Source organism: Anopheles nili, chromosome 2 (assembly GCF_943737925.1).
Source record: "Anopheles nili chromosome 2, idAnoNiliSN_F5_01, whole genome shotgun sequence".
NCBI lineage: Eukaryota > Metazoa > Arthropoda > Insecta > Diptera > Culicidae > Anopheles > Anopheles nili.
In genome coordinates this window covers 44,334,438-44,362,355 of record NC_071291.1, presented here as the reverse complement: position 1 = coordinate 44,362,355, position 27,918 = coordinate 44,334,438, and the positions used below count along the sequence as shown (strand labels likewise).

The 27,918-nt window shown below is 45.3% G+C and overlaps 1 protein-coding gene across 1 annotated transcript; it reads right to left on the bottom strand.

The window, feature by feature from the left end:
• Nucleotides 1-2,313: 2,313 nt before the first annotated feature.
• LOC128722061 (influenza virus NS1A-binding protein-like) lies at nucleotides 2,314-19,308 on the bottom strand. Its single transcript, XM_053815879.1, has 9 exons — nucleotides 19,298-19,308; nucleotides 18,194-18,345; nucleotides 7,129-7,247; nucleotides 6,978-7,061; nucleotides 6,739-6,879; nucleotides 5,893-6,231; nucleotides 5,519-5,807; nucleotides 4,605-5,367; nucleotides 2,314-4,524 (listed from the first exon to the last, which is right to left on the bottom strand). Exons 1-9 carry the CDS (start codon nucleotides 19,306-19,308, stop codon nucleotides 3,822-3,824), a joined length of 2,601 nt encoding a protein of 866 aa, XP_053671854.1. The 3' UTR covers nucleotides 2,314-3,821.
• Between the last annotated feature and the right edge of the window lie 8,610 nt (nucleotides 19,309-27,918).

Below are 27,918 nucleotides of genomic sequence, written 5' to 3'. Positions count from 1 at the left end.
ACTGGTAATGCTAGTACCTGTTGGTTTTTCTCCTAATGTTGAACTAGTTTGAGTTAATCTTATTTTCCGCAATATTTAGTGTTACGGATCTGAGTGTAGAGGAATTCTATGAGATAATTTTTTTAAAGAGCTATATAAATTAAATATAAACGAGAGAAGAAGAGAAAAAAAGTTTACCGTCAAATTTATCAATTCTATCGTTAATCGCATGTTAATTTAGTTATTTAAAACAAACACATTTAATCAATGATCTTACCAGAACCATTAAGAAGCTATAAATCGAGGACCCGAAAAATTCAAAACATAATGTATAATGGCAGGATAATGGTAATAATTAATACGTTCGGGTCTAGGCATTTTCAACAGGTAGAGTGCAATTTATGTCTGATTTTGCATGCGATTTGCAATAAAAACAAAAAAATACGCAAGAGAATAATATATATGGTACGCGAATAAAACGTTCATCGTTAGGAGTTAATCGGCAGTTTTTCGTCTCAACTGCGATTGCACAATTAAGAAACAAAACGCAATATCTAAAAATGTGCAAACATCACATATATTAGCACGCGAGAATGTCATCATTTTTGCAGAACATAACAAAAAACACTATTAGGTAAACTTTGTTCAGTGTACGATGAGACATATAATGTTAAAGGCTTCTTTTTTGTTCTTTTATCAAACATACGTTTAATAGTCTTCCTCGCTTTGAACAGAGCCCATGTATGTGAGTACTGGAACTATTAATGTTGAGTATAGTTCCATTATTAACCATCGTGATAGATACATTGAGTTAAGAAGCGGCTTTGGGTTACTGGCCGAATCAAAAGCCATGAAGTAGCCAAATCAACTTTTAAATGAAGATGATATTGATGTATAAAGTGACGATTGACTATGTTGACTAAATTATCCATTATATTGTCACCCAATTCAACCCAATTCAAAAAAGATAAAAACGTATTTTAGCACACATTCTCCCCCAGATCAAGAATCAAGTGAAACGTAACAAACCCTCGTAGATTCCCGACGTTTTGAAATCCCATTAATGAAGTTCAAAATTGATAATGCTGTTTAGCAACTCTCCCGATGATGTTTAAAATTTTGCGCAAATATGCATACATTTCTAGAACAGTTTAATCACCTCAAAAACATCTGTTTTGCTAGCGTGTTTGCTAAAAAAGAGTTGAATAATACCTTTGACCAATCAAGAAGAGGAGCCGCCTTCGTCATTTATATCAAGGAAAAACATTCAACTACTTAATCGAAATAGTAAATACTTCCGCAGTTTTGTTTTTGATAAACTTTGAGGAATATTGTTAGAGACACAATGTTTTTCAGCCACATGGCCAGTGTTTTTTTTTATGCAATCGAAACGAAATAAATGCCCACAACAGCATACTAACCGATTTTCATTTTGAAATTCATCATCGATATTCTTAAACATGTTATGTAACATATTCATGTTAATAACCAAGAACTGTTAATTACAATAAATCAGAAAAATTTCATTTAGAACTCTTTTCGTCGAAAGCGAGACTGGTTTCATAGATTATGCATTGATTACATGTGAATTGGTGGGAACAATCCTACTATTCGTGGCAAAGATAAATATTGTAGACTTTTAAAAGTGACTGAAATATGTCCATTAGCTCGTGGGCGTGTAAAAACATAGTGCCCACGTGGTTATGGGAAGGTGCTTTCCCTCGTTCTAGACGAGCGACGTGATTGGACTAATCGATCATTGCTGTATTATGGGGTAATGCTTTGTATTCATTAATTAATTCCGATTATCATCCCATGACTTCACACCACTTAGAAGCCATAGTGCGCTTAGAACGATGTGCGATCAATGGCGAAAGAGATAACATGCGAATAATGATGCGACGAAAAGAGCGAAGATATCGATCACGCTCTGGAGAGAGCTGACATTCAAGTTTTTCAAATGTGTGGGAGCAAGATCACTGATGGCACAAGAGTACCAGGCAAGAAGCAGCCTCTTTTAATCATGTTCTCCTGGTTTTTTTAAAGTTCTGAAGTTTTTTTTAAATTCGTGAGCTTTAAAGTGTGGGTCCTTTTTCCTTCTTTTGAGGATAATGTTGAGCTCTTTTATTAGTATTTCCAAACATATTTTGTTCATTTAATATAGGATAGGACAGAAGGAGGTATACATGGCAAGAATGGGTTCATAAAATAGCTAGAGTGATAAAGTACCGAAAGACGGGACAAAAATGGTTATGGCGAATAAAGGGATCCGTTATAATGTATAAAATTCTTTTCTTTCATTCATTGGAACAACAAACAATCAAATAATTCCTTTTCGGCGAACCGATGTAAAAATTATACGTATATTATTACGTGCATTCAGTATTTGCTGTTGGAAATAAATCCATCCGTACAAACCTACAGGTTTCTTCTTCTGCGTTTATTTGCTCAATCGTAATGAATATTTGCATGAATCTTAACATTCTTTCCAACAAATCTGCCTCTTCCTAACATTGTAGTGCATCAGTCCAGAGGAACTGTCTTAACTTATATGCTCTCATATGAAATGAGTGATTTTCCACACATTTTCAATATTCTTCTCACTTATATAAAATGGACCCCTGCTCTCTTTTTTCATGCCTTCGCTCACATTCGCTTTATTTTTCTGCATCTCTTAACTTACACTAAGAGTGTGTTGATCATATGAGTCTAATTTTGTGTAATCGCACGCCCATCTGATAAAGGTAAACATTTAGTTTAGAAAACCCCTGTGCTGACGGTTCTATAGAGCTCTTATAAAAATGAAATTAAATTGATCCTTCAAAGTTTTCTCTTAGGGCAAGTAATGCAGCTTGATGAATGCTAATAGACTCGTTTGGAATGCGCAATGGGACGTTGGGCGGAGGGTGCAGAGGGTTATAAACATTTAACGTGCTTCCATGTATGTCGTCAAAAGCCACGATCCACTCACAAAATGCGACATAGCACTGCCGATCGAATGTTTGCAAAATGATGAAAAAAATAAACCCCCCGTTGAGAGCGTAAAGTGCTGTGCTCTAGATATAGCATGCTAATATTCTCTTACAAGTGCTAAACGAGCCGTATAGAAAGCAACTGTAAAAACAATCGTAGCATATATTGTTTATGTGTATGTCACACGATCGGTTAGACGAGTTTAGGTTTGTTATTATTTTTTAATTGTTGAACAAAGTATGTCGAAAAAAATAGAACAATTGCTTTTCCCATCTTGCTGCAAAGTGTCTCCTGTGTTGTAAATTGCGTGATGGTTTGCATTTGCATCTCGTCTACGATTTGTCTAAATAATAAGCCCACCTTACTGCTTTCTAGGTATGAGCTCGCATTACTGGAAATTATGCTTTCTATGAACAATCGATCATTACGCATCTCTTATCAGCTATAAGATTTCACATGAAATGTTATAAAAACAATTTTTCGCCTCTTTCGCTTTACTCTACTGTTCGAAATCATCCAGCCTTATTTTATCCTCACTTTTTTTTTGCCTGATAGCTATTTTTGTGTAGCTCGAGAATCGAGGATTTGGAAAGATTTAATTTTATCCCAGCATGACGCTCTTGCCCCTCATTGAGAGTGGAAAGATTTCCCGTCATTATTTTAGTTAAAATATAACCAATAAGAAAATTCTTACAACTTTTCAAGAACCAGCCGAGATTGGCAAGTACGCAAATGCGTGGAAACTAATTTACTTCAACTGTGTCGTCAACATGCAGATCATCGTTGTCGTTATCGACATCGGTTACGACGATTCCGCTACAGGCTGCGTCGAGCGAAACTACGGTCTCAGCGGTTGGTACCAGCGTCGGTTAGCTGGATTGATTGCCGGCCGTTGCTATTTCGGTGCACTTGTTGGCGGCCAGCTGCTGCAGCAAGCTAATACCACTCTCCTGGGATGTCTTGATCGCACCTTTGCTGCCCAGTTCTTCGATGCTATGATCATCCTGCTCGTCGTCCAGCAAAGCCGTTTTGCTGGCCAGTAAAGTAGACTCCATTTTGCTATTGTTCTGCGCCGTTGCATACAATATTTCGCGCTGCCCACCGGTTGTTACCTTCGGTGAGTGTTGCTGCAGGTTGTACTCGTTGTTTAGGGCGGTGTGTATCGGTTTGAAGGTGTTCTCGTTACCATTACCATTGCCACTCAGATGGTCCGGTGACGATGAGGTGGAAGACGAAGATCGCACGTTTTGCAGGGCCGCCCGAAGAGAGTTCTCCAGCAGAGAGTCGATGTTGGTGCTCGTTTGTGGCACAAAAGTGGTCCATTCGTTCGTAGCCGAATCTAGGTACTCGACAGTGCTGAGGAACGTCTTGCCGGAAAAGCCACCGATCGCATACAGTCGATTTTGCACTACGGCCACAGATACGTTCGAACGCGGCGATGATAGATTTGGACCAGCGATCCAACATTTGCTCTCCTCGTCGTAACACTCAGTCGAGTTTAGCGAATGCGTGCCATCACTGCCTCCGACCGCGTAAAGCCTTCCATTAAACTCGGCTAAGCCACATCCGCGCCTATTGACGAGAAATTCAAAAATAAATTAAACACTTTTCTTAGCCTCTGACTAGGTTTCTGAGTAGCAGCTCGATGTTACCTAGCGGTCAGCAGCGACGGTCCAAACGTCCATTGGTTCGATTCCGGATCGTACACTTCCACCGACCCGAGACAGTTCCAAGCGTCACTGCCCCCGACAACCCACAGTTTGCCACCGTACGGTGACACTCCAGCTTGATAGCGGCCCGTATTTAGCGGGGCTACCGAGAACCATCGGTTCTCATCCGGTTTCAGCACGTCACACTGCTTGATGCCACTCTGTCCGTTCCATCCACCGATGCAGAATATTTTGCCATTCAGTGCACACACGCCCGCGTTGCTGCGGGCGAGAGGTAGCTTGCACATTTTCTTCCATTTTCGTTCCGCTTTCGATAGACACTCAACCGAATCCAGCTCCGTCGTCCCGTTGCAGCCACCGACGGCGAATACTGTGCCGTCAATAACGGCTATCTGCACGCGACCTCGCGCCTCGCTCATATTAGACTGTTGTGTCCAGCTGTTTGTCTCCGGGCAGTAGGATTCCACAGACCGCAGGCACTCGGCGCGGTCATATCCACCACACACGAGCAGCTTCCCTTCGAGCTCAGCCACTCCGAGGCCACATTTCGGCCCAGACATGGTTGCAACCTCGCAGAATAGCTCCGGTTGTTGGCTCTCGCTTAGGTCTTCATCCCGGCTGACACTGGTACTCATGACGTCTGGTGTGTTAATTGGAGAGGGCGTCGTAGGGACATTCAGCCGCAGCTGGATCGACAATCGCGTCAAATTGCCATTCAATGTGACAAGCGCGACATACGTGTGATCTGCGAAAATTATTAAACTATTAAAAATCTCAAAACAAAAAATACCCAAATACGCCCACTTTCGCTTATCAACCAGTGGAAGCTTAACCCATACTATTTAATAAAAAAAAGACACCGTTTGCTCAACACGCCCCAAGATTGGCAAACTAACCGGAAAGCTTGCTGCAGCCCACCAAACTCCAATCCATCTCGGTCGTAGCCGAATCGGTAGCTTCACTGCGATCGCCGATATCCCGGCTGTAAAGAATCATGCGTGGTCGCCCTGGTGTCTTGAGCGCCTTCCGATGTTTCTTGTTGCTCGGGCACTTCAGCACCAGACGCTTGTAGTCCTGCACCAGATCGCTTTCTGACTCCTGCCCTGGTGGCAGGTCGGCACAGTCCTGCAACGAGTTGTCCAGCGCTAGATAGAGCATATGCGAGCGCTCCAGCAGGGCTGACACCTACAGAACAAACGAAGTTACATTAACGTTACTCTTTTTTCCCTACCATCAAACCGCCAACAGCCACGGTTGGATCGGTACTCACTGAAACGTCCTCATCCGTCATCTGCCGGCGGATCCAGTCGACGACCAGCCGGCCAAGGGAGCTCTCCGCGACAAGCGACATCTCCTGGCGCGTCTGATAGAGCACCTCGATCAGGACGCAGGGCAGCTGCAGGAAGCCGGCCGTCTCCGATACGAGGTGAAAGTGTTTCGCAATGTACGCGTCCACCTCCTGCACAAAGCGCCGGTTCCGCTCGATGCCGGGCAGCGAGCGCGTCTCGATGCAGATGTCCGGTTCCAGCTCGCCCACCAGATGGCGCGCGCATTCCTTCACCACACTATCGATCTTCAGCTGCCAGGCAGCGAGATAGACATCGCGGATCTAGAAAATGTTTTTTTGTCGTAACAGTGCCTGTGTGTTTCTCGGGCTCGAGCGGGTTCGAGCCACACTCGGCGGCGCGCGTCTGTGTGCGAGTGTGTGTCTGTGTGGCCACCGCCAAGGGAAGCGGTAGAGGGGAGAGAGGGCGCCGTTGTTTCCGTTTAACCGTCTCACATTCCCGGGCCAGATGAGCCACGAGCGATTGGAGCGCAAAGGGTGCCGATCGGATGAGCAGCAACCGGGTTCACTCGAAGCTGATGCTGCTGTTGCAACTGTATTGTCCTATATGTACACCAGCAACAGCAGCTGCAGCAGTAGAAGTTACTGAGGCTGCTACATGTCCGACCAGCGGGCCTCTTGCCGCTCAAAGGACATAGATGCCCCTGTCTGATTGTATGTAATGCGTACGCTTCTTAATCTTTATGCATTAACTTGTGTCGGCATCTAGCCGCCCTCGAACGGAAACAATCTGCGGGCTTGTCTTAGATGCGAACGCATACTAACACTCACCATCTCATCGGGCACTTCCAATGATCCGGTGTAGGCGTACTCGACCAGATACATCAAGCCGTGCTTCGTGATCTGTCCGTTCAACCGGTAACACGGCAGCTTACCGTCACTGGCCGCGGTCACACCACCGTTCAGCGTTCCCTGCAGAGACACAGATAAACGAAGGAACAATTAGTTGACTTGGTTTCCCGCGGACACCTAGCGTTATCCGGTTCCGGCCGACGCTTCCATTAACGTACCGCATCCGGGGTGAACAGCTCCATCAGCTGCGGGGACACGCAGGCTAGCACATTCCGGTGCGCATGGATTTCTGTGTTTTCCACCTACAAACACGACATTGCGTTAGGATATATTTGCATTGTTTTGGGACGGCATGAAAAGGTTGCTTACTAGCAAGATCACGTCGCAGAAGAGACGGTTCTTGCGCATCGTGCTGAGGTTCTGCAGAAAGCTCGATTTCATGTTGTCGTCCGTGAACTTCAGATAGCCACAGCTTTCCATGGCATCGTCTAGAGGGAAAGTAAGATGAAAAAGGAAAATTTTAATATTATTTGTATTGAGGACATAATGCATCTAAACGGTGGATAACTCCAGTGTTTAAAATTTCCCATCACAAAACATTCTAATATTTATTGCGTACAACAAATATCAGTTAATACACGTTAAACATTTCCAGATTAATGGGGGTTTCGGGTTAATGTGTCACTAATTCCGCCATATTAAATACTAACACTCGTAAATCCGCTCGTGTGAACATCCCACCGTGACGCAAACCTCTCGCTTATCGCATATTTCGGGGACGTTTCCGCTATCATTGCAGATAATTTAGCACACTCAGCAACGCTATCGGCCTTTGTCCAGCGAAGAAGAAAAGCTTTCCGCCTTTAAACGTTAGCGTGTCTGCTCTTTCAGAGATAGCGTATTGCTGTGGTCATGCGTAATGTGCTCTCGCATCCACCACATGCTACATTCAAATTTGCGCAATTCGCGCGTTTCGCTCGATGGGAAGAGCAAGAGGGAAGTTAGTCTTCCTTTAGCGGTGATAAAGGGAGAGAAACGGCGCTCGGAATGCATCAGCTTATTAGTTCGATGGTACCACGTTAACGCTGTTTCAGATAATTTCATGCACATTGCTGCACACGTGTCTGTGAAACACGTGGTTACACTGTCTCCATCGACTCTCCCTTCGATATTAGAGAACACCGATTTAAAACAACCGGCAAGGAGAGCGAGCTGGCGGGCAGCGCAAAATCGGTAGCATTTTTGACCATGGAAATCACCAAAAAAAACGGCTGTCCGTCTTTTACATGGCTGGGTGGTTAGCAAAACAAAACAAAAAACCAAACGATCAACCCGTTTCGAACGAATCGGAAACGTCAAAAACAAAACCCTTCAAGAGCGTGTTTGCGTGCCTCTGTCTGGCTGGTGTTGCGGTTGACAGTTGACCTCGAAAATTCGCATTTTACGAGCGGGATTTAGTGCGCGCCTAAAGCGCAGCACACCGACGCATGAGGTAAAGCAAAAAAATAACGTCAGCGAAGCACAAGTCGCGCGTGATGAGGGTGGGAAAAAAAGAATAAATGCAAACAAAATGGTAGTTTCGTGGGTGGAACGAACACCAGTCACGAAGGTAAGCCTTCCGGGAGTCGGCGCGGCAGAACGGCTGTGGTTTGTTTACAAAATGATGCGCAATGGCGATCGTGGCAACGGGAAAAAAAACGTACGTAACCAAAACAACCGCACGCAAACAAGCCCAAATGCGACCGAGTTCGGAACGCGAACGCGAATCAATAACAAACAGCAGCAGTCCTTCGACGTGGCTTTGTGCCGTTCCTGTCTCGTAGAGCAACACCGGAAAGACCCCTGGGACGAAATTACCGCGAAACAAAAGCACGTGGCCTGTGAGAAATGCTTCCAACGTCGCCTGGGGCCTAATTTTGCCATGGCTCGCGCTTTTAATGGAATCATTTTCTGGGATAGCTGGACACGGACGAGACAATCGTGGCCATGGGGGGGGCATTTTATTTTGGTCCAGCCCCGAGCGCTCTGCCTCCTTTGGTTTCTGATTAGATAACATTTGCTTCGATTCGGTGGTCCGGCGTTTTTTTTTTTGTTTTCGCCAAAAGCCGGATGGCGCGATTCAACCAGAATCACACGTTTTGGGTGCAAACGTCAGGTAAAATGTGGCCCTTCTACCGGGTTATCTCTACATCGCACCAAAGAAACCGTGTATCGATTAAACAGCGCCTTTGATATGACAAGCGGCATATCCTGGGGCAGGGTAACAAAATCGTCGAACTGCGAATATTTTCAAGGCGAACTATTTTTGCGAGCATGCAACAACTTCCGCGTGGCAAAAAAAAACACCCAAAAAAGCCAGCATGTGAAGGGAAATCAAACTCCAACATACAACGCAGTTCCGTCGGTGATGGCGTGATGATCGACCGTATTGTTACGCCGGTTAAGCAAACTATTACTGCTGTTGAAGGAGGGATACGTTCTATTAAATATACAGAAAAATCAATAGTCCAGAATCGTACGGTTGTGCACCATTTAAAAAAATCCTCAGACCAAAGGAGGTCGCAGGGTGCATGGGCAATCAATCAAGTAGCCTTATCGATCGTGAAGGATGGAAGAAGCACCAATTCCTTCCATTACTGGTTCACTTTTTATTTCGAGATTAGAATTGATCCACGGTAATAACGGTTTGATGAATGGTTTGGTGCGGCAAAAGGGTAGTACTGGCTGACTTAAAAGGTGTCCTTGAGAATTTGAAAGTTCAAATGGAGCTGCTAATGTATGCTTGAGGACACATACATTTCGTGTCCTGTCGAAATGAGATGCATAAAAACAAAATTAAACGAAATGTGCCCCCTTGTGTCCATGCTTCAAATTTGAAAAATGACCTCTCATCTGTACTGAAAATTACAGATCCCTACCCACAGAATGCAGTAAAGTGTAACTCAATGTTACATCGTTATCCTCGCTCAAGGAAAAAACAAAAGATCGAAATCCACATCTCCCCCGCGTACTACCGAAAACGCCAATCACTCTCTGCTCGGCAGATCGTTAGTGTACCAATTAAATGAAATTAATGCCACCTGATATTGATAGCAGTTTGAAAGACAATCGGGTGATCCGGCACCATGATAGCGCACTTATTGCTACCACATGGTCGAGGAGACCAGGCGTCGTAGCGTAGTACGCCTACACTGACTAAACCCACACACTAGCACCGTTTACACGCAAGAGGTGTCACGCGAAAGTCACGTTCCTGCCGCCGTAAACCATTGTGTATGAATGTCCCCCAAGGGAAATGGCGCGTAATTTGACAGCGAGTAGAGTCTGTCCTGTCGCGCGTGACCACCTCCTCGAATAGGCCCCTGCCGGAGCGGTTTCGGTTGTAAAGCGATAAAGTAATTCAACAACCAGCACTTCCCGGGACGGCTGCTTATCGTTGTGGCGAACTGCCGGTTCTTCGTCATCATCAGATACGCTGATCAGTACGCTGATTAACCGACAGCATTACTAGAGCGTTCCTGTTCGCCAAACGGTTCTCGTTTCCGCATTTCCCACTCGCAATGACGAAAGGGCGAAAACTTTCACTAGACACATGCATTGGCGGCTTCTGGTGTCGTGTATTCTCATGAGCTAAAATTAGCACACTCCGAAGCACGTTGGGAAACCGCCCTGTCCGATCGTGTGGCACACGCGTGTGCCAAGAAGCTAAGCTGATGATTGCAGAAAGCCACCTTTTCTAGTGCATCGATGTACGGTCTGTCTTATGTACGGCATATGTACCAGCAGGTTTGAATGCACGCTCGATTCATCCGGCCGTTGACCTGAGGGGGGCGAGTCTGATGGTCTACTGCATTGACCGGCCCAAATGCATCGGCGAGTGCAACTTATTCGGCCGGAAAATACCGGGGAAAACACCGGGGAAGACCGGGCAGCGATAAATGTAGGCCACATTTTGGCTGTAATTATTTTCGCTCTTCTTCGTTTTAGGACGTTCACTTGATTATGAGAACCGAAGATGACGTGATCCGTCGGTCGGTCGGGAATGTTGCCAAAATGGTCGCATAACATACCGGCCCGGCCGGTGATTTTAGCCGGTAAATGAAGCGTAGCACCAGGACGAGCAAGATAGTTGCATGCTTCAACTACGAGCTAAGAGACGTCTCGATGGTTCAGGAGGTTCTACAACCTTTGAACAATTCTTAACTTTCTTGGATCGTTCAACGGAATGCAATGTTTTATTTGCCGTGGGGTCTTAAATTGCACTTTTTGGCACAGTCCTTGCCCCAGGAGCATAATGCGCAAACCAAAGGGTATCTTTCGGGTGTTCCCTTGTTTCTCTAAATGCGCATTGATATCCTTCAGACATTACTCTGGTTCCCTCTTATAAACATCCGATAACGAAACGACTCTATCCAAAGAAATCCGTCATCAGTCTAGCAAACTAAAAATAATTAAAAAAAACCCTTTATCTATAATTATAAACGTAAACGCCAGGGAGCCGTCGGCACGTGGCTGAATTGGTAAGCAAAATTCGCGCATCGAATTCGTCGACACTGCTTCTGTTCGTCATGCTATGCGGGACAATGATTTAGATAGTGTTTTATGTGAGCAATCGTCTTTCACCGCCATCAGCCATCAAAAGTGCAAGCCTAGCAAAGTGGGCATTATGCGTCGTAAAGAAAAACGACAGTCCTTCCTTTCATCTTGCCACGCGGACACGGACGCGACTCGTAATCCGATCGTGCCCCGATCATATAAGTGTGTTCACAATTACCACGCGTGTTTACTGCGGCAGCTTTCAATAAGGAAAAGGGAAACGATTCAAACGCGTGGCCAGAGGCGCGGCAATAATGAAATAATGACATCCATGCACAATTCACGTGCTGGTACGGGGAAATTGAACTGCCCACGTGGCTTTAAATTGCACGCTCGGAACTTGTTCAAACGAGATTAGTTTAATTGCTTAGAAAGGGAACCTTTCTAGAGGGTCCAGTTCGAGTAAAACGGTATTCAAACCGGTGTCTTCTGTGGCCAAAATTGAACAAACCAATCCCCAGTAAAGCTGGAACCAACTGAGAAACTACTTCTTAAAGATCAATTTAACTTACTACGCCGCAAGTACCGATCAACGGTGGTGTGGAAAGAAAATCTTACTGATCTCGCACATTCTCTATTGGGGAGCGTTTGGCTTATTTTCACGAGCTCGCCAAACGGGCAGATGTTCGATGCATCAATACCACGTTCCAATACCGCCAAACCACGGGCCTGGGATCCGGTGTTTGGCGCCAACGTGGGCAAAAATCGTAACTTTGTTTATAAAAAGAAAATAAACCAAACCCCGCCAGACGTTCCATTCTCACTTCCCACCGAGCACACAGGCACACAGGCGGCAAATAATTGGCCGAGAAAAATGTTACACTCGCTCGGTTTGGCCTTCTTCTACGTTCGGCACTATCTGTACGCAAATGAAAATAATCTAGACGATGCGCCTCCACCGCAAATCGTCACGACGGCATTTGACGTCAGCCGATAACTGGATCGGAGAATTCCGAGGGCAAAAATTATGCCACTTCCCAGCAACGTAATGCAATTAGAGCTAATTGTTTCATCCTTCGATGGCACAGAGAAAGAGTGCTTGCGCGTGCTTCAGTTTCCTCTCGCTTTTCACACAAAGTCTGGACGTCAACCAAAAGTGAAACCTTGGCCCGTTCCGGAAAGAACCATCCACCAAAAGTACGTCCCGCAAATGATGCGCACGGGGGCGATGTTTGATGAACGAACCTTTGAACGATGGCAAAAACCTTTTTTGGGACATTTACCGACATGAAATGGCGCTGTTCCATAGAAGAGACCCAACCAGGGTACACTACTTACCACTGTCGTACGATAGTTTGACGACGTTCTTTCGCGTCATCCTGCTGTGTTCGTTAGTCGCCACTACCCAGGAAAAGATCTTCGCCCGATTGCTATCAAGCTTTGTTGGGTGGTGAAGGGGATCCTATTTTTAATTCGTCCCTTAAGGTCACGTTTGAGTTCCGCGCTGGGGATACCTTCGGGTGCAGGAGGTTGCCAGGGATCCCCGGGAGAGTTAAGCTAACAACAAACACTAATATCACACTTGGTGGTGGCACCAATCCCGGCTAGAGGCGGAAACCCCGTTCCGTTATCACAGATGACAGAGTTTCGAGGGGTTTCTTTTGAGACCGACACAGCCACACGTCCATCACGGACGCTTCCGTCTCGGGGTTCCTTTCGGTCACGCTCCTTTGCCGTCCTCTAGACACCCGTTGAAGGGAAAACAAAAATCGAAAGATCACGGGACAGAAACCCCGCAGGGGTGTGGAGAACAAAATCCATCAGCGTGTCATCGCTGGTCGCCGGAACATTCGCACTTGTTCACCACCGCAAATGGTGTCCCGGCTCAAGATCAGGTCGTCGAAGGCCACAAACCGTTGACAGCCGAGATGACAGATCGACCGAACGGGTACACACACTTGTTCCGTCGCCAGGACCTCGTCTCCATGTGAACCCGGAATCGCTGACAGCTTGATCGGTGCGCGTTAGTGCACTAAGGGTTTTGTGATAACCGAACTTAGCCACTCGACCGATGGTATCTTCGGCAACTTCTGAGTAGGTCTGGGAATCCAGCGTCCAATCCGTGGGTGGATGAATCGTGGCTCTACCGGCGAAGGACTAACCGCCTTCCGGTGGACTCCCGAAACTAAACTCGACCCCGACCTATCAGGTACCAACGCCGTGCAGAACCAACCAGTCAGCACGCGGTGTCAGGTGTTTTCCCGCCGAGTACTACCCATCGACTGACGACACACTGCCTTTGCTGGTACGCGGTTTCGATCGGGAGCTGGCCATCCTCCTGCACCACCGATACGCGGACGGCGGGAGACTAGAGCTCGCGGACAGGTCCGAAGGGCACAAGTGGGTGGACAAGTCTGGGGATCTGGGGGTCTGGGGATGATGGTGACCGGCTATCTTGAAACGGTGGGGTGGAGTGAAAAAAAAAACACCTTTCTTGTGTCTGTTGCATGTGTTTTGCGGCGTCGTTCAAAAAGCTCGCTCTTTCTCACATCCACCCTCCGATAGCGTTGTGCCGGTAGGGTTGTGTTAGTGGGCAGGCGTTGCCGTGAGGCGTTGTTTATCATCCTTTCGAGCGACTCACACCGATACACGGACCTGTCGCTGCTGGAGATGGTGGAAAAGGGTTGATGCGGCTCCTTTTCGCTGCTTGGCACAATTTCGGTGGTACCGGTGCTTCCCCGGTTGAAGATAATTTTTGCGAGAATACCGTAGGCCGTTTGAGAGAGGTTAAGAAAATAGGAAAAACGAACCACGAGCTGCGAACGAAACTCGTGAAGCCTCCCTTCGGAGGTCAAGATGTCGGTTAAGCCGCCGTTTGATAACTTTATGAACTTTTTGACTCGTGGAGGAGGGCGACGCAATCATGGTTTGTGCAAACTCTGCCCGTCAGAGGAGCAGGTGGACCTGCGATGGTTTCGTTATACCATTCATCATCGGCCTTCGAACTTATTATCGATCAATATCCTGACGGGAAGGCGCAAGTCAATCATAAAAGTTCGTGCACACCGATCCCCGTGCGTGAAGAATAGTTTCCTTTTGTTTCCTTTCAGCCCTTTGGAAGTTTTTTATTGACCTTCACGTCAACATGACTAAACTGGTCCAGCATTATGGGTTTCTATGAATGGATTTATGAAATTTCTGTAACGCCGCTGCTGAGACTATGTATTTCATTGCGTTTGAAAACTCTATATACATTTATGACGATTTCATTTTTGAAATAAAGAAACCTTGTCTTCGTGATTCATTGAAACACAACCGGCACCGTGGAGGTGTGTCCATTTTTATGGACTGGTATGGTATGGTTGTGCCTCTTGTGCTTAATTCAATTACTTTAAGCAAAGAAACGTGTGCCGGATTTGCGCTTATTTAACACAAAACCTTACATCGGCAACTGCCTTGCCATGTGTCACCTTGCGCATGCTATTGGAACGTGAAAAAAAAAAGAAAAATAGTACGAACAACTATTCTGGTACAACTTCCGGTTGTGCCAATGAACATACAATAGGTTTGGGTGGAAAAATAATCGAAACATGTGGCGCCATTTTAAATCTTTCCTCACTCGTGATAGTGCTGCCTGCGAGTGCTATCGAGGTGATAAATTTAACAACACAATATTTAGCATACGTCCACGAAAAATGCCAGCCTGTCGCCAAACAAGCAGAAACGATCAATTTACGGGCTCCCGAAAATGGTCAAGATATTGATACATTCAAAACTACTTTTGGCACGATTTTGCTGAATCGCCAGGTGTTAATTTTATATAATATACATGCAGACTACACGGCTATGAGTTGAGGGCAGAATATAACCACGAGTATCATGCGTGCGACAAAACATGATTGAAAAAAATGTAAACACATCACAAAATAGAGACTCTGCAATGAACAAAAATTGATTGTTGGTACCAGTGTGATATATTCCATCAGCATCCTCGGCTAAATCGACCTGCGAAACCTTTCAACTAATCTATTTTCGGTCCAACTGCTACTGGACTGGTCTTTAGCATACACTTCATGACGTAAGTCTGACCATCCAACATCATCGCTTAGTTGAATGGTTAGCACACGTAAAAGGATTAGGGTCTGTTGGAGGAGCAGAAACTAAGGTCGTCTCGTTCGCAAAAAAAGAAGATGTCCTCCACGCACTTCAGTGCATGGACATGGGGCGTTAGTGGTACGAAGTAGATAAGCAATCTGCAACACTACATTGTACAATGCCAGCGCTGGACACTTCTCGTTAATATGTGGTTGCCCTTGATCTTCCACTTGGCCAGCCGTATGGCCCGGTTAGCATTGGAGAGCTTAGTACGATTGACAGATAGAACAAATCATACGCTTCGGGGAAACTTCAATCACAACTATTGCTGCTATCGAAGGGAGTGGTATGATACGGAGCGAACTAACGAGCCGCTTCCGGCTCATGAAAAAAGGGCCTTGATATTCAAACATGACTAACGAGAGACTAGACAGAGGCCAGATATATTCCCGAACCGGCTCGGTCAGGACACATGGGCAATGTATATTGACTAAAAGCTTTGAAATTTTACATTAGTTACTACCTAATAAATGAATCAATTTCTCATTTAGTGTGTAGTCCATTTTTCAACATTTGATGAATTCAAGTTAATTCAACAAATTGATTTTGCTAATTTCAACAACATTTACATGTTTTTGGATCAATTCAACGATATTGTAGATATAATTAAGATGATCATTGATCAAATAATTAGATAATGATTTCATTTCTTACTCGACATAAGATTGCCAGGAGACACTAAGTTCATCGAAAAGTCACGGATCTGCAAACGTCAAAAGACACTCTCGTCATGCTTTAAGTACGCGTGTCGATGATAATGAGCCAGGGCGCCAACATATCAAAAACACATGCCATACTATTACGATGATGCTCTCTCCGTGGGGATCCGATAATTGGATTGCAATTCATCCGAATCCGTTCGTCGCTTTCGTAATGCGAAGTGCAGAAAAAATCAATCCGAAGCCGTATGTGTGGGTTCATGCGTCGCGAAACGTCACGCCGAACGATCGCAGCACGTTGACAACAATGTGGCCGTGTGGGGCGTGTGGATATTGGCGGGAAATTGTTCGTCTCACCACCTCAATGTACGTGGTGACAATAATGATGGTGAGATGTGAGTCGCGGGAGTCAGTCAGACAGGCAGGTTTTACCATGGTGGTTGAGATTCAGCAAATCATTTTCCCCTTTTTCTTGGGGATGAGGAATTGTGCTCCGATTTTTTCACCCACTCTCTCGCAAGGGGGAAACCCGTTGTGCTAAATGGTGCGCGTAATAGCTAGGGGGATGAATGTCACCCCATTGTTGAGCGGACGCGTTAATTCCGTCCTCGGCTACACTTCGCACTAAATCTTTCTCAGCAGCTTTTTTTGTGTTTAAATTTTATCCCATTTTTCACAACTTTTTTTTTCTCCGCTTCTTGCGCGTTCTGTATCATTTTTGCAGGTTGATGGATGAGCGAACAATTGGTGTAACATTTGGCCCAACGGAGATTGTATGCCTTAGCAACTAAGCTCAATCTGAGACAGTGAGGTTGAATGAAATGGTACCCTTGTGTCAAATTGATAAAAAGATAGCTTCGTGGTCGTGTGAGAAGGCACAACTGAACGGGATCAAGAATAAATTTAGCAAAAGCATCTCGCTTCGAACGTCAAACTATTAGACCTTGTTTCCTATTTCGCCCTCAAAGTATTTCTTAAACTTTCGTTTTCCATTTGACCCTCGATCAATTGATCTTTTGTATCGAGAGCGATCGACACACATTGAATTGATTGATGACTATTTATGCAAAGGCATGTGACGATCATGTACGATCGTATTTCTGCATCCATTAAAAAAACATCCCTCCCGCCACATGTGCGTAAGCGCAAGCAACTCGGAAGGCCATTCGACTGTGGATCGATGGTCCATATTTTTTTATTCAACTGAGCCAACCGTGTGTCGTTTACATCAACACAAATGTACTCGAAATTGATACTGAAAAAACAGCTACGTCTGCCGCCGTCAGGTCGATGGTGTGACTATTCGAACTGCAAATATAAACGGCACCAAATCGTTTGATTGACCGACCAAGGGCAACGTTTGCTCGCGTGCTGATGATATTTGGGGCCAGGCATCTCAAGCGACAACGACTACGGCCAGTTCTTCCGTCGTGCACTAAGCACGTCGACAGGACGATGACGCGGGTAAGAATGTAGGTACTACTAAAATAAATACATTACTACGGAACGAAGAGTAACACAAAAACATGCTCTCTCTTACGTTACTACTACGGGAAGAGTACGACGTGACTAAAAATACTTCCCGCGCTCCACCGCCGGCAAAGTCACGTTCGACGCGTGGTTTGTTCGAAGACAATGCCGTTCTAAATTTATTCCACCCTCAGTTGCAAGCATTGCTGGCACGCTTCGGCACCTTCCGGAAGCAGACTTTCGATTGCAGACTATGATCGACGACTACTGCGCGATCGAGTAGTGCAGACATTCGTTTGAAAACAAATTTCTTTTAACTGATAATAGGCGATCACCGGTAATGCCAATGCTATCGTAACGAAGCAATCGTACGAAAGCAATACTGAAATTTAACACACCTTCAAACAAAGTGTGTATACATTGGCTCAGGCTTGTCATACTTCTTTGGGTGGAAGACAAATCAAATCTTGCCACGAGCCAAATTGGAGCAGAATAAATCCGATTTTTTTTTTTTGAAAATGTCCACCCTAACTTTACAATCATTTATTCCTGATCGTTCGTTCGATCATTTGTACAAAGGATCAAAGTAAAATTTCCAAGCAAAGCTTACTTACCACCAATGGAATTCTCTATGCGGGGACGCATTCTGCGAGAGATAGGCGATATACCGTTGATGGAGTTCGATTTGCTCGGGATGATCCCAGCAGACGATGAAGCCGATGGCGTCAACAGGTTGTGGTGGTCGAAGGCGTTAAACAGCTCACCCCTGGGAAGACAAAGAGGACGAAAAAAAGGTAACAAGCCATATCTACAACCCGGAGTGATACGAATGGATTTAAAATTTGTTCAGCTATTTATCGGAATAGATTAATTCTAAAACCAACCAGAACTTGGCGCTTTCAACTGAGCACAGTAATGACACAGTGGGGGGAGTTTCTTTATGAGTCATTAAGTGACATGCTCAATATTGATTTACGTGCCAGCAAGTGCTAATGGAGTGACGTTTTCTTATTCGCTGATGTACAGTAAATACATACGATGCCAATCTGCCTCAAGTGTTATTTAATATTCCTAGCTTAGTCAGCTACCCTCATGGCGAATACAATCGACAAATTGACAAACCATCTTATCTTTGTGGCATTACATGATGTTGTACAATTTCTAAAAAACTGGAGACAAAGACCATCACGAAATTACTCCGCAAACGAACCCCCTGCGTTGTTCCAGTTTTGTAGAACCAACGGAAAAATAGGTCAGAGAAGTGAAATGTTCTGCAAACGCTACAATGAGGTATGAATGAACTTTTTTTATAACCTCACCGGTCGACGAAACTCGGCCACCCCGAACGAAACCCCGACAAATCGGTGGAGGAAATTCGATTCGAAAAACGAAAAAACAAATCGAAATTCCGGCGTAACGCGACGGAAACACTAAAAATAGAGCGCCGTGATTGGGTGCAAAGGGTCACCGTTTGCATCAGTCGTGAGTCACGCAAAATGGACGTAAATGCCAGTACTGAATAGCGAACCGTAGGTCCTTTCTTCGTCCTGTTGCACCAGCGAACTGCATTGATTATCGTGCATTAGTCATGCCATCGTCTGACGTATTATGACAGAAACGTACTGTATGTGGAAAGCATGTGGCAAAAAACGGGCATCCTACCGACACGTAGTGGCGCGTGTTCAAAGAAGAAAAAAAAACACAAATATAATGCTTGCCTTGAATCCATTGTGGAAAATCCCAAACAGGCGAACCTAAGAGAAAACCTTTGGAGAAGATTGTTTCTGCACTCTGTTCAGCCAGCTTGCTAGTGGCGTCACCTGGCACAGTACGCACTGGAAATCGAACTACGGATAATTATTCGGTGTCTTGGATGAATGCGCGAAACTGCCCTATTTCTCCGTTACGCTCGCTCCGGCTGGTAGCAGGTAATATGCGAAGACCCTTCGAATAGTCTCGTACGGCTGCTGCGTTTTTCACCATCGATAATAGTAGGCGTTGCTGAACAGCATGGCTTGCTGATTGCATTAGGAAGTTCTTTCTCGGCCAACATATTCGTAACTCAGCTCCACCGCACTATTAACAATCGCACGAAGAATCGACCTGGTCCCAAATTGCTCGTGGCACCGTTGTTCGTTCATCTCCCGTGTGCCACATTCACACTGCACCGTGTGTTCATCAACGCCTGAAAACCACCAGGCGACTCCACCTTCAAACTGTGACACCTTTTCGGAATTGTGGCGTCGCGGATTTAACCCACCCTTACACCATTCGCACAGGTTCACTGAGAAATCGCGGTCTGGAATTGATAACCAACTGAAGTATCTGCGTTGAGGCGTTTCGGAACACAGCCACCCACCAAGGAAAACTGTTCGATATTATATCAAATCTTCTCGCATCAAGTCTCCTGTGGCTCGTATCAAGACAGTATATTCACCCCCACGTATCTTTTCGTAGCTCGAGAACTGCTGCTTTTCTGTGCCTTATGGCGACTGAGAGGAGGCGAAAAAAAGCAAGACAGAGAGACTGAGAGAGAGAAGGAGCTCAAGAGAAAATTTTCTTTTGCTCCCGCTGGTTGCCTTCTCGTTATTTATGTTTTGCTTTTGCCTGTCTCCCCTCCCTTGGGGACACCACCACCCTGCTCCTCTCATCTATCGTCTCCAATTCTCGCCGCGCTCTCCCGATGTTTGGGAAATGAAAAGCAGTGAATTATGCAGCCGAGGGAAAGATCGATCGAACAGCATACAGCGATACACAGTGGTGGTAGCATTGCTTGAAATAGACAAAATATTATTCATCAACTGGTCCAGTTCGTTACGTGTTTGAAGATCAGGCAACCATCTTACATTCCTTGGGTAAATATGACTGACGATAATTAAACTATTATCAGCTAATAAACTATTATTTCCAGCACTGTCGCTCATGAAGCACGTACAGTGGAGGAAAATATTTCCCCTTAATAAAATCGATTCGTTACAAGGACGCATGGGTTCGCTGCCAGATTCGAACAAAGAGACAACCGAACAGAGTAAATGAACATTTATTCCTCAACACGCAAAGCGGCGCCTATGCTCTCGGAAAATAGGCACCGGCTTTGGAAAACCATCGCAAACCAGACTCTCCGGGGAGAATTCTCTCTCTTTTTTTTTCTCTCGCCGGCAGAGGTCTCGAGCAGTGCGTTTCTACGCGTGTGCACGCGGACCTCAAAACAAAATAAAACCGACAACGAAAACTCGATAAATAATAGCCCATTTCCTGCTTTCTCGTATTGAACTGAAAGCGTGGTCGGGTGGAGTGTGATCTTGCATCTTTTTCTGTTTGGGGATCACGTTTTGAAATGTGTTTGTTTTTTGGTCCATATTTTTGCTGATGTGAAGTGGTTATTTTTTACGGCTAGCGAATGACATCCGCTTTTGCCAGAGCATCTTTCGCGGATGCTCGTCGAATCTTTCAACAGGTGATGAGATCCAGGGCAGTACTCCCCTCGTAATTACGCCTTTTACACCGTGGATAGTATCATTAAAAGCCGAAATTATTGCAAACAGTGTGTTAATAAACTGCTGTTAATTAATGACGGATGAATGTTTCATCAAATTGATGGAGTTAATTTTAAACACATTTTTAATTTAATAAATTTTTGATTTAATACATTTTTCAATGCTTTGATTATCACTCATACACAACATTACGTGCATTCATATCTGTTTTATCTGCCTTACCCCAAAGTATTTGTGCAAATAGAAGAAAAAAAGTTCTCTCCTGTCCCAATTGAGAAAAACCAGAAAATCGAAAAAAAATCGTCTCCTTTCAACGGTTGAAAGAAAAAAAAATTATTTCTATACTAAGACTCTGTGCGACAGGCTCGAAGGAAGAGAAACAGTTTAGGTCGCGGAGAGTCACCCCGCAAGGAACAGTCTGGATCGGCCACGGGGAGCACGCCCACACTGGCAGAGATCAGACTGACAGAAAGGTCAGTCATTGACATACTTCTGTCTCGGCTGCCTTTTCGAAGTGGCTTCTGCACGCGGCATCTAGGGCTTCGGCGCGAATTATTAGTTGCGTTCATCAGACGTCGTTTGGTCGGCTGTGAGCTGGCCAATTGCTTGAATTGGAAAATTTTATTTAGTCATGCCATGCTGCAAAGATTTGAAAGAGAGTTTTTGCATTATAAAGCCACGTGGACTCGTAGCTTTCGACGGCTTCTTGTTCTGTGTGATCGTCGATACAGCGTAATTCTGTTGCTACACAAAGAAGACGAATCGATAGTGCCACAGAAAACTCCGGACATGAATGATGCGCTGGCACAAAGTGAAAGCTATGAGAGACTATCACGAAGCCTTCCCGTCGTCGAAGGTTGAAACGTGTTTCGTTCGAGAGACCACCATCATCTCACTGTGGTTGTTCAGCATAACCCCACTGGGGATAGGGGTTGATCGGCTGGCAGGCAAGCATTTCTCGCCCATCCATGGTGCACCAGAAAAAGATAACGCACGTGTATCACACGAAACTGACAGCTTGCTACTCAGCTTGAGCCTACTCGTGGAAAATTACGTTACGGCGCAGTTGAAGAGACCTTCCTTGCTGTTTACGTGTGGACCTCATGGAGGGTGGTTTTGCTTCCACAAGGGTTTAAGGCCGGAGTGCCGGCAACGAAGCCCGACATCTTCCACGAGCAACCTTCGCATTCGCATGTGTGCGCGTGCCTGACTACAGCACGCGGTTCTACTTGATGCTTGACAAATCGCCACCATTGCTTCGAGTGATATCGGCCACTCGCGATAAGTGAAGAAGGGCCCTGGCCAACCCACCAACCCAGCATCTATTTGCCTCCAACAGCAGCGCTGGATGATGTGTTGCTGTTTTGTGCGAAAAATAATGCGTGTTTCGTGTGTACGTAACGCGCGTTCACTCCCCTCGATAAACGCGCACACACACCAACGCACGATACGCTCCAGCGCGATTCTCGCAAACGCGCATACACGCTCTCACACACACACACACACACACACACACGTCTCACTGGAGCCGCGCGGAAAGAAACGGTAAATAGCATGCCTTGGAATCACGCCTTACCGCACGCGCGTCGCCAACAGACGGCCTCCAACGACCTCGAGCGCGATCCTGCAAACCCCACGGAAACCACGGTTGCTGGACGGAAGAATAATGACGGAATAAACGCACAACGTCCATCTTGGCCAGGCGTTTCGCTCGGCCATGTTCGCTAGGCAAAAACCCCCCGTGTAATGAGCGGCAAATGACCGGTTTAACATACCTGTTGGATGCCGGAGACGATAAGATACGTGCGCTGATCGAACCTTGGGTGGGATCATGCGTCACAAAACTGGCACCATTTTCACGCCAAAGACTGTGTTCAAATTCGTAACTGGATCACGGTGAACAACCGGCGAATTTCGCAAACGCACAACAACCTTGCGGATTTGCGTTTTCACTTAAGGGGGCGAGTGTTTGGCACTTTATAATCTCTGATGCACCGATGCGTTTTCTTTCACCGCGGAAAACCCCGGAACGAAAATGCTCCCACGATGACAGGACGTGCACCGTGCACGATGCAATCGCACAAATGCTCACGCGGAAATTGCGCACGAATACGTAGCCGAGTTGACGGTGCAAAAGTCAGCACATGCTAGACAGAGCTCCGACACGCACGAACGACAAATACCCAGTGTGAGAGCGACGGAAAAGATGGCAGATGGCGGCCGGCGGGCGCGTATGGAGAGCGTAGTGCTGTCTCCGACGGGTGGCGGCGATTTCCTCTCGTTTCACCGGTTTTGGACACCTTCCTGTCTCTTTCTTTATTTCTCGAACCGTCTCGTTCTTCCGGTGCTCGTTTAGTCGCTAACAAAGTAAATTTATCCAATTTGCACTTTTTTTATCGCATTTTTTGCGTGTGAAGCATAATATACCATCTAAACTACCATTTCAATCGTATCATATGTGTCATCATAAATATCTAAGCTCAAACTTACTGTTTGTTTTTTGTTTGCCACACCGCGTGCAATAGTCATGAGCGGCGATAGTGAGGACGAAATAGCGAAACAGTACTGCACACTATTAGCGCACCGTCAGAGAAAATATGTTTCTTTACATATATACATCATCATTCCGAATCACCATTTGTATCTAAAAATAAAACTACTTCAAATACAGAAAGTCAATTACGGTTGCTTTTTCAGTTTCAGTCATCGTTAATTTTATTCCATCCTAAGGCAGTATATTATAAAACAAATAATGAGAAAAAATTCCATCTACTAGTTTGAAATGCGATAGTCTAGCAATAATGCGTATCAACTGTTCTTACGTATTGATAATGGAGAATAATTTGGTGTGGTTGGGCCAAAGAATGGACTCCGTTAACGACATGGAATGAATGGACATGGTAAAAGTCACGTAGGCTTGGCTCGAAAGATCTCGCGTCCGTCCGTCATGGTTTCCTCAGTAACAAAATCGGGCCAAGTTGCGTCTTATTGGGAGATCAATGGGCTCCCCGGTAGCAAAATCGAGCCAAGTTGCGCCTTATCGGGAGATAAACGGGCTGCCCAATTAATCTCCCGACGGAAGTAATTTTGCACCCTTAACGGGAGATACATTGATGTGTTGCGCAGCACCCTTGTGACATTTTGTTTTGTATTTACAAGCCGTTTGTGATATCTCAGCATATATGAAAATAATAGACCCATTTTTTACGAATAAACTTATTTTATTTATATTAACATACATCTTACATGATTTTAAAATGTCTCACCCACCGGTAAAGCCATGATCTGTAATTATAAAACAAATTGCGTTAGTTAAAACTGCGTTAATAATATTGTTCACCACACTTACCGCACTCTTCTTCTTCGCGTTCTTCTTCCTTCCTTGTTGAGGTTCGGATCACCGGCATTTCAGCTTTTTCACGGAATAACGCGTATGGAAGTGGCTCCTGCGTTTATTCCTCGCTCCTTCGATTGCAGGATCTACAAAGTACACACGAAAAGAAACAATATCGATTATTTGAAGGTTTCACTTCACAGTAAGCACGGAATATAAACTTATCTTATTTAGATTCTTTCGATCCTTTTCACGATCCCGTTCGTGTCGTTCGTTGATTTTGGATCTTCCGTTGAATGAATTGTACCCATACAGCTGTGATTATCTGAAAATAATAAGTAAATTTAAAGCACCAACTTCATCTAGCTGCAAACTATATCTATCACTTTGAAAAAGTTTTTTCGAAGCATTTCACTAGATTGCACATTACGAAAAGCAATTTTTGTTTATAAAATTGCTTTTATTTCGGACAATAATTTTACGGTGCACTCGCCCAACTGCAGTTTGTTTACAAACCTCTTATTCATCTTCAAAAATATGACGTTTCAATTTCGTGCACTTATGGGCAGCCTATTGGACATTTCAACCTAAATGATACATAAACTGGCTTTTTCAATAAATATTACAAGTCTCTATGAATTTACAATTATAGGATTTTTAAAAATCAAAAATGCAATAAACTTTTGTTGTTAAAGGAAGAAACTCATGAAAACATCAATTTTCATATTTATTTTTTACAAAATGCTATGTCGAGCCGACGATATTTAACGTCGCCACAGCCGTAAATGCTCGTCGTGCTCGACCGTCGCGTCGACGTCGAGATGCAGTCAAAAGTCGACGTTTCATGAGGATGTTGCCTAGCATGTGTTGCAAATCAATTGCGCTCGCGTAAAATTGAGTGATCATGAAATAAAAAAAAATCCATGTGGCACACACACCTCAGGCCCGTACGCTCTGCTCTCATTATTTTCGCTTCAAGCTCTTCTTTGACCGTGTGGCCGCGAGTGCATGTCGGAGTGGAACATTATTAGTAGCTCTGAGTGTTCTAAGTGTCGAAACGATTCCCCATGATCTTTTGTTCGTTCTGTTTAGGTCTTGTTGTGCTTGGCTGCCGCCTTTGCTTTTTCTGCCTCTCTTCCTTTTCTTTGCAAATTTGAATTATTTCGGGTCGAATTAGATAGGGGAGAGAAATTGGAATTGATGATGAGATGAAGTTTTGTCTTGAAATGTTTGAGCGTCGAAAATTTACCGATTCAGCCGTCGAGTCTCATATTATTTGACCAGTTGCTAACGTTTGACTTTCTTTCTTTTAAGGCCAACTTATGACGCCGATTGAAATATATATTCAGGTCACTGAGAACCCCATATTACCCATAACGTGAAACTGACTTGATAAATGCCTTTCAGCTCACAGATAATTATTCAAATTTAAATATGTTCAAAAATAAGATAAAAGTGCATCACTGTTACCATGGAAATATGCCGATTATAAAACAAGATGCAACGGAAGAAATTTCATCAGTTCATCGTTGGGAGGCGAATGTAGCCACGCCGGCTCAAAGTCTCTATAAAAATACACAAAAAAAAAAAGTTCATCGTTGGAGTACTAGTACACGGGGAGCGAGTACACTGCGCAGCGTAATGGCGGCTGACAGCGTTTCTTCCGAACAGTTCGATAAGGAAGTTCATCGTTTCGTAACACGCGAGCAGATAGAATATCTCTACGCACACTTTCGGACGCATAATGGCCGCCTCAGCTCGCAGGAGTTACGCGAACTTTTGGGACGCATCAAACTACAGTACACCGAGGAGGAGTATCGAACACTGTGGCTGCAGATCAACACCGACCACGACGAGTACTGCCAATGGGATGAGTTTCTCAGCTACCTCATTCTCGGCTTCCAGGATGATGACCCGTTGGGGGTGAAGCAATCGCGTGATCCGCCTATCGCAGAAGATCTGGTACTGAAGCTTCGTCGTCAGGTCTATACCATCGTGAAGGTGGACTTCTGTCCCATGGTCTATTACGTAAGTAAGCACCTCGAAATTGTTCGATCGAAATTGGTTCTTTCACTCGCACACTATGCGTGTATGTAGGACGGAAGTATAAGCTGGTCACAAGGACACTGGATCACCACGTCCCGGGAAGGTGTGATAAATTACTGGACGGAAGATTGGAAACACACCATGACGATCAGATCGGTGCCGTCGAAGTTAAAACGCTGCAAGACGTGGGTACTCGACAGTACGCCCTTACCCGATCTCAGCATGCTGTGTGTAGCCAGTCTGTAGACTGAGCTTCGCTTCCACCACGGTGGCTGGTTCTCTGCTCCAATCCCGAAGGCATCGTGATACCTGACAATCGTCGCTGCCAGGGTCGATTTACGCTGGCACGAAAAATAGACTGCCGTAATGGCAATTTGCGCTCTTGTGGCTCAAGATTGCTGTGGAACAGCACCGGTATGTGGGATAGTGGACTCTTCGCATCGTACCGGCGATATGGTTGACCCGTTTCAAGCTTCCAGAATACGAGTTCTCCCGCATAACTGCAAGTCGCTAGGGCAGCTGGTGATGTCGTAGTGACCGACGCACACAGGATATCGTCCGAGTGCAGCTTACGCCACTGCAAACCCCGTGGATACTCATCGTGTTCCGAGAACGCCGCAAACTCGACCACTCGGTGGTTCCAGCCCATCGCTATGATCCGATTCGCTTGCCAGAACACGGCCGTCACCTCGCAATCCTCAGCCATCTGCATCGTGCGTATGCAGAAACGTCCGCTGATGTTCCAGATCTTCATCGATCCGTCCCGTGCACCAGTCAGCAGCAGTTGCTGCTTCTCATCGAAGCACCCAGCAGTGATCTCGACGGCATCGAGCTCTCTGTTGCGGGTTTGCGTGTGAGCCTTCGTGATGATGCTCATCTTACGATTCATGCGATGATCCCACACGATGATGAAGCTATCGAAACCGCAGCTGATCACGAGCCGCACGACGAGCATTTAGGGCTGTGGCGACGTTAAATATCGTCGGCTCGACCGTCGAGCCGACGTTTCGTATCGTCGCCTCGACCGTCGCGTCGACGTCGAGATGCAGTCAAAAGTCGACGTTTTATGAGGATGTTGCCTAGCATGTGTTGTGTTGCAAATCAATTGCGCTCGCGTAAAATTGAGTGATCATGAAATAAAAAAAAAATCCATGTGGAAAGGAAGCTCAGGCCCCGTACGCGCTCTCGTTATTTTCGCTTCAAGCTCTTATTGACCGTGTGCATGTCGGAGTGGAACAAAGCTCTGAGTGTTCTAAGTGTCGAAACGATTCCCCATGATCTTTTATTCGTTCTGTTTAGGTCTTATTGTGCTTGGCTGCCGCCTTTGCTTTTTCTGCCTCTCTTCCTTTTCTTTGCAAATTTGAATTATTTCGGGTCGAATTAGAGAGGGGAGAAATTGGAATTGATGATGAGATGAAGTTTTGTCTTGAAATGTTTGAGCGTCGAAAATTTACCGATTCAG

Coding starts and splice junctions, on each gene's coding strand:
- LOC128722061 (XM_053815879.1), bottom strand. Junction 7,062..7,128: donor TCTGCGACGTGATCTTGCTA/GTAAGCAACCTT, acceptor TCGTGTTTGTAG/GTGGAAAACACAGAAATCCA. Junction 5,808..5,892: donor TGACGGATGAGGACGTTTCA/GTGAGTACCGAT, acceptor TTTGTTCTGTAG/GTGTCAGCCCTGCTGGAGCG.